This window comes from Parasteatoda tepidariorum, chromosome 8, assembly GCF_043381705.1.
Source record: "Parasteatoda tepidariorum isolate YZ-2023 chromosome 8, CAS_Ptep_4.0, whole genome shotgun sequence".
Taxonomy (NCBI): Eukaryota; Metazoa; Arthropoda; class Arachnida; order Araneae; family Theridiidae; genus Parasteatoda; species Parasteatoda tepidariorum.
In genome coordinates, this window is record NC_092211.1 from 7,484,885 (window position 1) to 7,500,524 (window position 15,640).

Sequence of the window (15,640 nt, forward strand, 5' to 3'; positions counted from 1 at the left end):
AGTTATTTAAGCTTTAAGAAAATGAAATTATGAATTAAAATTTTTTGCGTAGTTAAATAATTTGTTTATCAATAGAGAATACAATACACCTACTTGATATCAAGCATGATATTGGCTTTACAAAATAAAACAGTTCAGTAAAAATGTTTAATTTGAAATATGAAATCATAAAAACAAAAAATTTGTTTAATTAAAATTATGTTTCTGAGGATGTCTCTTTTTTCGTAACAATGTAATATGGTCCCGAATGTTGATGTCTCAATTAATTCAGTAATGAAAATAGTTAGAATATTTTCTAACCAAATGATTTTTTTTCATAACCAATATCGAGAATTTCAATTTTGAATATTCTAGATTTCAAATTTTGTATATAATAAAATAATTTATTTTTCTTATTCTTTAAATTAAGACTAAATTATAAAATATTAAGTTTTAAACAGAATTCTTACTCCACTTGACAATTTCTGGCCCGAGATTTTTTTATTAAATAAAAATATTCGGCGAAATTATGAAAAAAAAATATTTTTATTGAATTGAAATTTTGTTTTCAGTTCATTTTTTATCACCATTATACATTCCCTAATGCTTACTTAATATTTATTTTATTAATTGAAGATATGATTTTAAACAGAGAATTGCTATTTTTTAGAACCATATTTTAATAATTAAAGATATAATTTTGAACTGGGAACTACTTTTTGTAGAACCAACAAATAAGAATTTCCATTCTAAATATTCTTTATTTTAAAATTTGTATCAAATAAAATAATTTATTTATTTTTTTTTTCAAAATGAAAAATAAATTATAAAATCTTTCTAGAAAACTACTAAAAATGTATAAAGAATGATGTGCTTTAAATGTAATCCAAATATTTCTTTTCCGTTGAAAATCTAAAGATAAAAAAAAGTGAAAGAGAGTTACACAATTAAGTAAGGATCCCCCCAATCCACGTGGTACATCGGAGAGAAAAGGACATGCGCGTCAGATTGCAAATGAGTTGTAAAGTTGTATTGGGATGAAAGATGGATCATTTGTTGGGAGCACCGAGATGAAGTTGAAATGAAAGAAGAGGGATGCTGAAGAGTGTGGTCAGTGGATGTATTTTTTTGACATTCTCTGGATGTCTTGCTGAAAGCAGGTGGGTCAAAAGGTCGCAGCGGCCACGTCCCTCATAGAAGGGGTGGACGAGGATCTGAAAACGATCTGAGGGAGGATCCGCATCCTTCTGCACCGATAGTGTGCGCCTGCGCCTGCGGCCACAGTAGAGAGGAGAGAACGGCCGAAGTGAGTCGGAATCACTCGTCGGGAGAAAATATCCGGGATAAGCGATCGCCATCTTGTGAGGCTCCCCATGGATTCGCAAAGCCAGGATAGACGAGGGGGCCCTTAAAAGAGGGCCGCCGCTACCGGGAGGGGCATGCGCCCTCCACTATTCGGGCACCATCAGCTTCGACCCCCATCAAAGATGGCGGGCCCTGTTCTTCCTACCGGAGTATGATCGCCTCTCGGCTCTGCAGGAGATCCACGGAGGCGGTCGCGCAGGTGGGGGGCCCCCCCGGCGGCCGCCGCTAGCCGGGGCCCCCGCCTGCTATGTGGACGGGTGCCCCGATCCGGACTATTGTCCCCGCTCCCCTGCCCCTAGTTCCTATTCCAATGAACTATGAGATTTGAGCATGGGAGTCTTCGCATAGAGTGTATCGCTGCTCTGATCCTGCTTCTTCTGTGCCGCCGAATCGCTGCTGCCCGGTCAACACCGTTCAGGACCTTCCGACAGTGCCTTTATTTGGACGAGGACGTGGGGCCTTGGGACGCTTGTGGGCCCCAATCCCAACACGTGCGCCTCCGCTTCTGCAACGCCTACGAGTTGGCCCGTCTCATAAATAAAAACTCCTGTGACGCCCGGGCCCTCGACCTACTACGTGAACTGGACAACAAGGCGCAAAGGGAGGTCTGCCGATTCCGCCAACTACTTGACAGGTACGACTGCGAGAACGCCTACTCTGTCTCCTGGATGTGCCGAGACTGTGCGGTGAGTGGAATCCCTCTTTATACTCTACTTAATAAACCATTCCTTTCTATTGTTCAATGTGTCTTTTAAGTCCCATAAGTGTTAATCTATTACATAAAATTTGAAGTCCTATAGGCATATAAAAATGTGATTTTATGTGTCTCTTACATTGAATACCATTAAAAAAAGTGCCTCGATTCCTTAAGGAGAGTTTCCTAAAAGAGGATATGGATTTGTAACTGTTATTCGAGCAAAGGATCTGAAAAGTTGTTATTATAAGTTAAATTTAAAAAGCAATGGTTTCTTTGCGTATAAATTAATTAAAATAAATATTATTTTTTGTGTTTTGGAGAAGAAATGTGACGTTCAAGCCCGTTTTAGGGATAGTATAACTGGAGAGTTCAAAATGTTTCTATCACAATTGTATCAGTAACATAAGCGCTTCACTGATTCTGGCTTTCATTAATGTATATGCGAGAGAAATCAGTAGGTAGTCACATTATATCACATGACTTTTGAAAAATTACCTTTTAACTAACCATAACTATATCTGTAGATATATTCAAGCAATAGATAAAGTTTGTTGTAATTTTTACCACTTGGATCTCATAGTAATAGCAGCAATTTCATGAAAATAGATAGATAAATAATTTTAATAAATATGTAACTGTTTTGTAGATAAGGGTAGTTGTTGAAAATAAATAAATTTACTACAAATTTTTGATACACTTCTTTTCATCAAAACAATAATTAAAAATATCTCAGATATTCTTTTTTAGTCACTAACTATTCATATCCTTAAAATGTATGATTAGTGTTTTTTTTGTCTCGTTCGTGAAGAGCAAATTATTGATCAAAATGTTCTTTCTAGTACGATAGAAATAGGAGGAAAGTAAATAAAATATAAAACTTTTAAGTTTCTATATCTCTTCTAAAAGAATATAAAAAGCAAAGTTTACAATTTCGAGTTTACATTTCGATTTTTTTAGGAGTGCTACTGTGACTATTTACTGCAACTTATTACATAAGGGAGTAAAATAGTCCGTTCTAGGATTAAAAATTCTTAACAAACGTTGCTTAAGTTAACAAAACAATTAACTTGTATGTTGATTTTTTCCAAACAAATTTTAAAAATCTAAAATTATGTGTTAAGAAACTTATATTCATACGAATCCCATTTATACCATTTCATATATGATATTATGTAATAGATATTAACTTTGGATCAAAACCTAATTTAACTGAGATTATTTTGAAATTTAAAATATTTTGTTCTAGAATTTTTTTTTTCATCGTTTGAATGCAAAAATCTATTTATCATTTGGCGGATCGTCCATGTTACCACTCTCGTGATGTCTCGGTTGAGTATCGACCGGAATTTTATCTTTCATCTATGGAATAACTTTGCTTCATGGTGGGGTATTCCAAGCCCCTGACATAATAAAAATTCCCCTCCCATCCTATTTTATCCGATCCAGGATTTTCCAGGAAATATTTCCGGAAAAGCGATTCCGGAGAGAAATAATATTCGGATACATTCCGTGTTGTTCGGATATGAAGCTCGGGTCGTTTGAAGGACGAGGCTCCCCTTTCCACTCCCCGAATCTTCTCCTCCCCCTCTACTCCATCTTCTTCCATCCCATCGCCCCCTAAAGTTTTCGGCCCCTGCACACTGGGGCGCCTCCACCCCTCCGCCGGCGCCCCTTCTTTCTCTTGTACTGTCTTTTGGTATGGTTGGGCAGTGAAATAAGACGGTATGGAGCAGAATTAAAGATGGGGAAGAGATGTTCTCGAATAAAAAAAAAGAGAACAAAAAAAGAAATAAATGATGGAGTTGTAAGGGGTGGGAGAGGATCAGATAAAGAATTCGATGGAAGCGCCACCCCTGTGTGAATGCGTACGCATCTGGTTCTCTTCTCTGCGACATCAACCCCCTTATAAAGAAAAGAATGGAGCGCTCTTAGCGAAATATTTTACGATAAAAATTACGCATTCCTAGAAAATTCTAAAAACTATCATTTCCTGAACTTGAATAATCTTTTCAGCCCCTAAAAATATCGTTTTCTAAGACTTAAATGCATAGAATCTTTATGTAAACATTTTTTTTTATCAACATAATTTAGAATCAATTTAAATTACAAATTGTTGCAAAATTCAAATTAGTAACAACTAACAATGAATCCAATATAAGCGAATGAAAATCACAACAACTACTTATTAAAATAACATTGCTTTATTTCATAATTTTTTTTTATAAACCTTTAAAAAAATTAATTCTTGGTGACGTATATTTATCACATTGAAATGAATAAAATATATGGAAAATTTTTAAGCAAAACTTTTCTACTGTAAGTTAATCAAATCCTGAATTAAAATCATACATTTTTAAATTTTCATAGATGAGTTGCCTTTGTACAATATCAGAGTTATCTAATGAATAAAGCACTCTTTATTACACTGTGAGTAATAAAATTATCGTTATTAGACTAGAACACAAATATTTACTGTTAGAGGAACAAACTGAAGCTCTTTTAATCATAAGTAAATAAAAATTAAAATTTTATTCATTAAAATCTCCCATAATAAGCCAATCTCTCCTTATTTTAAGATACTATAAGTAATCTCATTTTAGTATAAATAGTTCAAAATCAATTTTTATTATAACGATTCAAAATCAATCGCTTCTATATTCAAGAGAGTAAAACTCTATCTTTTTCATAAGTTAAGCAAAATCAATCTCTAATTTTTCCGATCAATTTCTATTTATTTTAACCAAATAAAAATCTACTTGTACTGTAAGGTAATCAAAATAAAGCTTTACTTAAATTTATGAAATAAAATTCAATCTCTCTTTATTACAAGTTAACCAAAATTAAACTTTATTTAAGTTTAGTAAATCAAAACAAAACACTCTTAATTATAAATGAATCAAAATCACCCTTTATTTAAATTTCGAAAATAAAAACCAATCTCTCTTTATTTGAAGCAATTCAAAATCAATCTACTTATATTTAGTAAATAAAAATCAATCTTTCTTTATTGAATCAATCTTTCTTCTAAAAGAGATGGATTATATAACCTTTATAAAAATTAAGTAGTAAATAAAAAACCTATCTCTCTTTATTATACGTGGATCGAAATAAACCTTTTTTGAATTTGCTGAATAAAATCAATCAGTATTAGAAGTGAATAACAATCAACCTTTACTTAAATTCGATAAATAAAACCCATCTCCCTTTATTAGAAGTGAATCAAAATAAACCTACTTATATTTAGTAAATAAAAACCGATCTGTCTTTATAATAAATGAATCAAAAACAATCTTTTCTTCTTAAATGGTTGTTGAAATCAATCTCAATTTATTTTAAGTAAACAAAAATCTATCTAATCATAGTCCACCTTGTTTAAATTTAGTAAACAAAAATGAATGATCAATATGATTGAAATTTATTTGTCTCTATTGAAAATGGATTCTATTTCACTTTATTTTTAAATAGAAAACAATCTCTCCATATTCTCTCCATAAAGTCAATCACAACAATATTGAAATTTTGGTTTTCAATAATATTTTAGATACACTTAACCTGATATCGTACAAAATATAAATAAATCAAATTATATTTTCAAATGCTATGTTTTATTATAAGTGATTAAATTTATCACTTACAACTAATTTGAAGTTATTTTAGTTAAACATTGTGAAAATTTAATTAAATTATGTACATTTCTGTTTTTTTTTTGTGATATCTTAGAGAATCGCATAATTATGATACCATATCGGAATCACTGAATCAAAAAAAGTATTTTTAAATTATAAGTTAATCAAAATCTTTAACTGAAGTAACACTTCATAATTTTTCCTTCAATTTTGTTTTAATATCAAACCTTTTCACAAAAATAATAACTTGATCACTTTTGGCATTACACGAATTTGGTATAACAAAAGTAATATGGAAATTTTGAACAATACTTTATGAAAGATACCTGTTATGTCAAATAAAAATTATTTGTAAGTCAATATTTTCTTAATGATCACATGTTTTAGTTTTTTTTTTCGTGATATTCTATCTCTCTAATTATGAAAATTCAATTGCAAGCAAGGGTCAACTTATTGAAATGACATTATAGCATAAAAATGAAGCTATTTATTGATTAAAAAAAACTATTAAAGAAGTAAACATTGAAAATAGTACAATTCAAAATAATGTTTTTGTCAAATGTACAAATAATACTAATTGTTTAAGAAGTTTGTTTTCAGATTTTTTATGGCAGGAGAAAGTATAAACATAAAAATATATACGCATAAAAATAAACATATTGAATTTAATCAACTTTTAATAAACTAAACTGGTAAAAACAGGTTGAAAATGATGCAATTATTTTTGACGTCAAGTTATAACTATAATTTTAGTATTTGTCGTACATTTTTATGTATTCAGAGACGTAATAAAATCAATTTTCATGAATCTATCGATAAAAATTCATTTGATATTTGTCGTAATTGTTTGAAGTTTATTTCAAATATATTCGCATGAAGCTAACGATGCAATGGATATATACTTTTTTTATTTACATACAGCATATAGGGTCGAAAGAAATGTGAAGAATATTTTAAATGTTTTAGAAATTTTAAATACATTAGCATGAAGCTAATAGTATAATGTTAAAAATCTGTTGTTATTTATATCAAAACTTATGCAGAAAATACAGTAAAAGATCTTTTAATGAACTCAAATAAGTTAATTTTAATTATATTTTCCTCTAACTAATATGCAATAAGAAGTATTGTTTAGATCGGCACTTAGACAGAAGACACAAGTTAAAAAAAAACTTTACTATATATTCGAAATTGTTTACAAGCAAATTTAAAACATATTAACACAGAGATGATGAGGATAAAAAATGTACATTTCTTTATTTACAACAGCATTTTATAAGAAAATACAAGTAAAAGAATTTGTAACGTATCCAAACTGTTAAAAAATTTTATTTCAAATATATTTACTTATAATTAAAGATTCAAATGCAGAAGCATTTAATTTAAAGAAAACACTTGTTGTATAATCATAATTGCTTAACAAGCTCATTCAAAATGCATCTACTTACAGTTATATACTGGGGATAAAGAATGTACAATTCCTTATTTATATCGGCAATTAAGTAAATACAAGTAAAAGAAATTTTTAATATAATCCGAATTGATAAAAATCCTATTTTAAATATATTTACATATAATATACAAACGAAGTATAATATGCAAACGGATAATGCAAACAAAGAACTTTTGTTTATGTTGGCACTTAATTTTAAAAAAAATTGTTGCATAATCACAATTGCTTACTAGCTTATTTAAAACGTATTCATATAGACATAATGTTGCTACTTTTATTCAGATAGGAACTTATTAAGCAAATACAAGTAATATAATTTGTACTATAATTCAAGTTTTAAAAATCTCATTTCGAATGAATTCAGTACTCATACTTGAAGGCACTAATGAGGCTTTTTTACTTATGTTGGCACTTAATTTAAAGGAAACAATAGTAGTATAATTGCGATTGCTAACAATTTCATTTAAAGCACATTTATATCGAAATACTGTTGCTAAGAACTTTTATTTCCGTTTATATCGGCACTTATTAAGCAAATACAAGAAAAAGATTATTTGTAATATAATCACAGTCGTTAATAAATGCATTTTAAATATATTTACGTATAACTAATGATGTAAATCATACATTGTTATTGATGTCCATCCTTTTCACAAAAAAAAAATGCAGTATAATCGAAATTATTTGCAAGCATTTTAAAATTATATTTATAAAGAGATTATGATGCCCAGGAATTATTCCTATTTACTTATTCTTATAAACAAAAACAATTAAGTGATGAAAACATGCCAAATAATATCTAAATACAACAATTTTGGCTAAATAATTTATCACAGCACTGAATTATAGAAATAGCTAACTCTTTTGTCAAAAAGATTTCCCCCAGATTCAAAATGGCTTCATTCCAAAAACTGTGTTTCATATTTAATAGTCGGGTTCGCCAGACTATTAAATGGGAATTTGAGCTTAATTATCTAATCTATTATTCATTTTCTTCTGAAATCTGTTGCTGCTATTTTATCGTTGGTCTTCAGTCTATTTATTTCTTCCTACCTGTTGATTATTTTACATGATTGTAGATTTCATTAAAAAAAACGTATTTTTGACGTGTTCATAAGGATATTTTTATAATTTATTTAATGTTTTTATTATTTTCAGTAGTATATAAAATTTGGTAATTTGTATTTTTCAGCAAATGTAAGTAATAATAAGTCTGCTTTCATTAGTAATAATTTTTATATCATTTAAGAATATTCGGGTTAAAAATACATGTTTTCACATGTCGTTTCAAAAGATTACATTTGTTAAACTGCATTATTATTTGCTAACTTAAAATAAATTAGGAAGGAATTGGATTAAAAATAACTAATTAAAATAAATGTAAATATATTTAAATAAGGTTTAAGATTTAAAAATATTACTCGGATATGATTTTATATGGTTGGGTGCGTTTTCAAAAATAAAAAAACAAGAGAAATATTTTAGTTTTAATATAATATTTTTCTAAAACTCTAAAACATATAAAGTGAAATCTGAACTAAAACAAATTCATTATTCACGTTACTGAATTTAAATTTCCTTAATTAATATTACACAATACAAAGTGAAATTTTTATGAAGAGGTATAAAATTTTAAAGTGGACGAATTGTTTTTGAAAAATAATGAATAATTTTGAATAATAAAATTCAATCCCTCTTTATAATAAATTAACCAATATCAACCTTTATTTAGGTTCGGTAAATAAATATCAATCACTCTTAACTATAAACGAATCAAAATCATCCTTCATTTTGTAAATGAAAACGAGTTTCTTCTTATTAGACATGAATCAACCTTTTCTTCAATTTACTAAATAAAAACCAATCTTTCTTTCCTAGAAGCGATTCAAAATCAATCTACTTATATTTAGTAAATAAAAATATTTTTTTTTTCATTGAATCAATCTTTCTTATAAAAGAGATTGATTATTTAACCTTTATATAAATTTAGTAGTAAGTAAAAATCCGATCTCGCTTTATTATATGTGGATCAATATATAATTTTATATATTTAGGTTGTATGTATTACATAATATTTTATATATCATATTAGCATATAATTTTGAATGATAAGAGTTTTTAAAGTGCTCAAAAAATTCCTAATGATTAATAATAACAAAATTGAACTGACACCATGCTAAAATATTTTTAAAGGATAATATCAAACTGCATATTACATAATGCACAAAAAACAGTATGAATTTTTTAAAAAATGCGTGATACACTAATAAAGCTGACACTAATAAATTTTATATTATGTTCAAAACTTCTTATAAATAACACCAATCAAAATTAAGATTATATAAAATGAAGTAGTTCTTATATTAATTATGTATGGCACAACTGGATGTCTATTAGTCGATAATTTCAGATGTAATTGTTTTAGTTTTGATTTAACTTTTGCTTCAGAATTTAAGAAAAAGAATAAAACTAATAATAAAACAACAATAATTCTTATATTCTAATTAATAAAATTCCCTCTATTTTTATTCTAAGCATTTTTAAAGTGTGTATATATATATATATATATATATATATATAGAAAATACTTGAATTCAAATTAATAAACAAAACTTCCAAAATCTAATATATACTTCAAATTCTTTTCATATTTGCAGTAATCCTTAAAATTGATTTCAATTTAGCTTCATCACTTTCAAGGGAGGAACCAGAAAAGGATAAATTCTTCATTAAAAATGAATGCATGTAATGAAGGGTTCTGAATATTTAAATAATTTGGTAGTTCCTTCTCACGCATGGAACATTTTAGTCCTCTTTTCTTTACTTAACATTAAAGGTAGGAGCAGGTAGACTTATTACATAGCTGAATGCACTTCTTTTTTATTGTCGCCATTTTCAATGAAAAAATCATGATATGTTAAATAGTATGTTTACACTTTCTTAAACACATGCTGTCAACATATTTGAGTTTCTATTTTCGTGAATTGAGTTGTCACCCATGAAAATACTATCAATATCTTTATTTTAACGAATCATTTGAATAAAAAAATTTTCGTTGAAATAAAAGTAGGTTAAAATAACGGTTGTGTTTAATTTTAAACTTTGTTTTAACTATTTAATAACAGTGAGTTGAATTATTATCCTACTTATACAATAAAGTATTGAATTTCAACATGAGTTTAATAATTATGTATGTATTATTTAAACTATTTATGCATCTATTGTTTAAAAGTTTGCTTATATTTAACATTTAAGAATATTAAAATTACTTTAAATACAGATTCATTTTAATATTCCTTTGCTGAAATTTAAAAACGCTCTTCAGTTTTAACCCACTGCAGGCTTAAAATCTTAAATTATTTTAACTTCGAAAGAAAGTTGGATTTTCTTATAATGGATGCATAGGTTAGAAGGAAAAAGAGGTAACGTTATTGTAAGCTATTTGTACAGGGTGGCCACTCAAAACAGATTTCAAATTTCCCTGATTTTTCCAGGTTTTCCAGGTAAAAGTCTTAAAATTTCCAGGTTTGCGTTTTTTTCCTTTTTTCTTATAAAGTGTAGGATGTGTACAAGAATAGTGTCTGTATTATAAAATATCTTATTCAAAATGTCATTTTTTTAAACATATCTTGAAAAAACAAATTTTTTTTTACAAGATATTTTTTTATTATTTTTTAATGTTCTGGTACAACATTAATTTTTAAAAAATTAAGACGTGGAGAAAATAATATGTTTAGCTTGCAGAATATATTGTTTTTATTGAATAATTTTAATTGTTTTTATTGAATTTAATGTGTTACTTTAAGTAGTATTTGCTCAAAGTGTACCTACAAAATGACAAAATCAGAATAACCAATAAAACCTTGGATAAGTATTGTTTAATATATTTTCATTAAGGAAAAGAAAACCGTTTCAGGTGATTATATATCAATAATTTTTAATAATTACAGTGGCTCCCAAAAGTGCTCACTCACTTATAACTTATATTGAAATAGGAAATAAAAATTCAATAATTAAAATGAATATTTCACAATGGGTATTTGATAATAAGATGTATAATCTATTCTTAGCAAAACTGCACGGAATATTTTAAAAACAAAGCAAAAGTTAATTTTTTAATCAAATAGTAACAAAAATGTTACCCCACGAAAGTCATCGTACATTTAAATGTTTTGGATCTCAGAATTAAAATTATCGTCAATTGCTTTTTTTATTTAATTATTTTTCATTTAATTTTTTATTTCTTTATTAGCAATTTAGTATCAAACCTATAATAGCAAAATTATATTTTAATTTTTGCTTGCTAACTCCGTAATATTTTATTTTATCATTTAAAAATGACTTGTGGTCGTAATAAAATAGACCAAATTTGATTATTTGTCTTCATAAGAGGTAAATCAGTAATGAATATGTTAAATTAGTTTACTGTATTCAATTGAACTGTGCAATATGTGATAAAATGCTTAAAAGAAGGACTTCATATCAGAGATTAAAATTATAAATTTTGTGGAAAAATTCATAAATTTGCAATTGAGTGTTGTAAAAGTTTCTGTAAAAATTTTAAAAAAATATTCTGCACGAATTTCACCTGAAAAAAAAAAAACTAGTTACACGTATTTTCAACCTTTAAAAGCTATTGTAGATGCTAAAGGAAACTCCACTAAATGTTAATTTAACGAAAAATTAGATTTACTAATAGACTGAGTTTTTTCTTTAAAAGTGTATGATGACTTTTGTGGGATAAAGTTTTTGTCACTTTTTGATGATTGATTCCTTAAAAATAAACTTTTCCTTTGTTTTTAAAATATTTCATATTGTCATTTAAAATATTTCAGTTTTGTTAAGATTAGAACACATTTTTTATCATTAAATATACATTCTGAAACATTCATTTTAATTAATGGATAGTCTTATTTCATTGAAAGTCATAAGTGTATCAACACTTTTGTGAATCACTGTAATTACATTTCAATATAAAGCTGTACTGTATACTGCATTATACTGTATTTCATCTTACCAGTGCTTTTTATAAAATTCACTGATCATATTTTCCTTAAACCAATATCTCAAGTCAAATTTTTAAATAATGGTATTTTGAAATAGCATTTTTATTTTAAGAGATTCAGTATAAAAAAATAAATGTCAGAAATGTAAAATTGTCTAATTTTTAGTTCTATACTCTATAGAAGAAAAAAAATAGATAAAATTCCTTAAAATTTATACTTTTTTGATTTTTTTTCTTATTTGAAATTAAAACATTTAAAGAATTCCAATCTAAACACACAGTTTTTTAGTTTAGCATAGTTAATTGTTTTTGTTTGAACAACTGGAATCTTGTACAGTGCAGAACTAAAACACTAAGTTTCGTTTTCCTTCTCCTGACTAAACACATATGAATAAAAAAAATTATATTTTATGTATATACATCATTTAATATGTTTCCTATATATTCCTTAGTCATTGTCAGCTTTTTTAGGTAAAAAGAGGAATAGTTTTGAAATATCATCTCTGGAATGCAAGCAACATTTACGAACTTTCGATATTGTGATAACTATACAATTCGAATTTTGAATCAAAAAACTAATATTTACCAACAAAACCGTAAAATTTGATATTAATATATAGTTAGTTCTAAAAAAAAACTTTTTTCAAAATAAAAATATACTATAAAAGGTTAAAATGAAATAGAAAAAATTAGCATTAATGCAAGAATTGTAACAATTTGTCGACAAACATTGCTGTTAGTGATGGGGGGAAATGCGTGATTGGTTGGTTTGCTGAGAAAAAATAATTTACAGATTTCTTTGAATGGGAGTTCAAAAGCTTTCAGAAAAAGAGTGCAATATAAAATCTATTATTATTAAATTATAACCAACTAATTTTTAGAGAATTTAATAAAGTTAAAAATACAAAAACATTTTGACTCATTTTGTCAAAATAGAAAAAAATTACCACTCTCAATTGCGAACAAACTTGAATCATTGTGTGAACACGGACAGAATTTAAAAACCGAATCCTAACCCCGTCTTCCACATCCACCATAATCTTTGCCTTTCCTAAATTGCACAGTCCCATAGTCTGCATAGAGATCAAAGGTTTCTACATTTGCTTAGCAACCATGGGAGAATTTTATGTTGTATTCTAGTTTAACAGGGTTATAATGGAGCAAATTTTGATGAAAGCAAAGTAAGTCGATGATATTTTAACTGTTTGGAAACACATTTCCGTCTAAAAAATGTGGGTATAATGGATGAAACAATTTAAATTAAGAAAATTAGCAAATAATTTAAATTAGTGAAATTAAAAAAATATAAAAGAAAAAATTTCCAGCTTTTCTTTAAAATTTCCAGGTTTTCCAGGTTTTTATCCATATTTCCCTGATTTTTCCAGGTTTTTTCCAGTATAAAAAAATTCCCTGATAATTCCAGGTTTTCAAGGTTTTCCAGGTGGGTGGCCACCCTGTTGTACTTTTAAAAAATACCATCTTCTTTTATTAGTACTAAAACAGTTGTCTGTTTTTTTTTTTTTTTAATTTTTCTTCGTGTATTAACATTTTGTTTGTTTGACCCCTTTTCTTTTACGTTATAATGTGTTTAATTTTATTATCATTATTCAGAATTTGTGAATGGGATTTAAGTAATAGTAATTTGAAAGTTAATTTAAGTTTTATTAGCGATGCATCGGTTTTTAAAACATGCGTTTAAATATAACACCGAATTTAATTTTAAGCATGTTTCAATTGCACAATAATGTAAAAAATTTAAAAATATTGTTCTGATAATACGTAAATATATTGAATATAATACAACAAATACATGAATTAAATTTTAAAATGTGTTTTAATGAACTTTTTATGTAAACAGAATGAAATGAAAAAATTTTTTAAATCATTAAAAAGTAATTGAATTGAAATATGGTTTAAATTTTGCATGGATATGAGCTAAGATGATACTACGGACTTAAATGAATATTAATATACCGTATATAAAATCTGTTCAAAATTAATATCAAAGCTGTAACGTGTTTCATTTAATCCACGTGTTTCTAATTAATGCATTGAATTTTAATCGCTTGGTACTTATTTATGCATTATTTTTAATGTAACGTATTGGAATTTATTAACAGTGTTTGAATTTCTTCTTCTTATTTTAATTTTAAATGTGTCACAATTCAACAATAATATATTTAATTTGGAAACATTATTTTTATACTTTATTAATATATTGAATTTTAAAACAAGGGTCATTAAATTAAAATCTATTTTTATATGTATTTTAATCATCACTATTTTTGAAACCTAATTACAATTTTTAATAAATCCACTATTTCATTCATGGAAAGCGTGTTCTTTGTTAGTGTAAATTTATTAAATTTATGTATGTATTTTAATTGTGCAGAAAACGGAATTTGATACAGCTTATTGAATCTAAAAACTATTCAAAATTAACATCAATGCACTGAATTTAACTCGTTATATTTTAGCATTAATTTAATAAATTTAAAACAGAGTTTACCTGTAATATTGTGAATAAGACATAAAAAAATGTCAATTTAAATTTTCTAAATTAGTATTTAATCAAAACTCATGTTTATTTTAAATCAATGTAATGAATTTAACGCTGTGTTTTAATTTATCAATAATGCTGTCTCATATCTGAATTTAAAATAGTGTTTCATCTTATGCACTGAATTTCAAAACGTATATTGGTTTAGGATTTAAATTTTTGATGTTTTAAAATTAAAATAATGTTTTATTTTATTATGTATTTAGAAATGCATATTAATTTGAGATTGAAAACTCAAATTTGGATCATATTTTGACTATAAATAGTGTATTGCATTTAAATCTATGTTTATTTTAAAACAATGCATAATTTTTTTTTAAAAAAATGAGTTAGTTTAACATTTATGTTCTGAAATTTAAATTTTATTAAACTTTAACATGATTGTAAAAATTTGAAATAAACATGTTTTAGGCTTGATATAATGAATAACCGCATGTTTTTATTTATCATTTAAGTATTAAATATTTCAAATTTAAAGCAGTGTTAAATTTAATATTATGTATTGAATTTTAAAAAAATTACAATAATTTAACATTCACTTTTTAATTTTAAATCACATTATACTATAATATGATAAATTTGTTTTTTATGTATGGAACTTATTAAAATTTTAATGTTAATATAAATAAGTAGAATTTTAAAAAAGTAATTTGTTTTGCTCTGACATAGTAAAGGAAAAAAATTTTGCTTTATTGATAAACAAAATGTGTATTTTTTATTGAATAATGATCCTATATAACATTAACACAAATATATTCTAATTAAAAGTGCTTTAACTTACGTGTATTTATTGAACTTAGAAAACTAAGTTTTTATTTAGCTGACTTTAATGTATAAAATTCAAAAGTAAATAATAATTTACTGTTAAAACACTCGCAATGAAACATTTATTCTATTACTTAGTGATGACATTATCTTCAAAATCGTAATTAACTTATCATGGATGCATTGAAAA

General features: G+C 26.4%; 2 protein-coding genes across 3 annotated transcripts in view; one reads left to right on the forward strand and one right to left on the reverse strand.

Moving 5' to 3' along the window:
- Positions 1 to 15,640, reverse strand: part of LOC107454882 (5-methylcytosine rRNA methyltransferase l(2)10685) — a 199,268-nt gene that overhangs the window by 53,259 nt on the left and 130,369 nt on the right. The window lies entirely within an intron of this gene.
- LOC107454881 (calcium-permeable channel component Mid1) overlaps positions 959 to 15,640 on the forward strand; it is a 159,393-nt gene continuing 144,711 nt past the window's right edge. Inside the window, exon 1 of the mRNA XM_016072221.3 lies at positions 959 to 2,030. Coding sequence (XP_015927707.1) covers positions 1,662 to 2,030 — 369 coding nt within the window. The 5' untranslated portion in view covers positions 959 to 1,661. The remainder of the gene's footprint in view (positions 2,031 to 15,640) is intronic.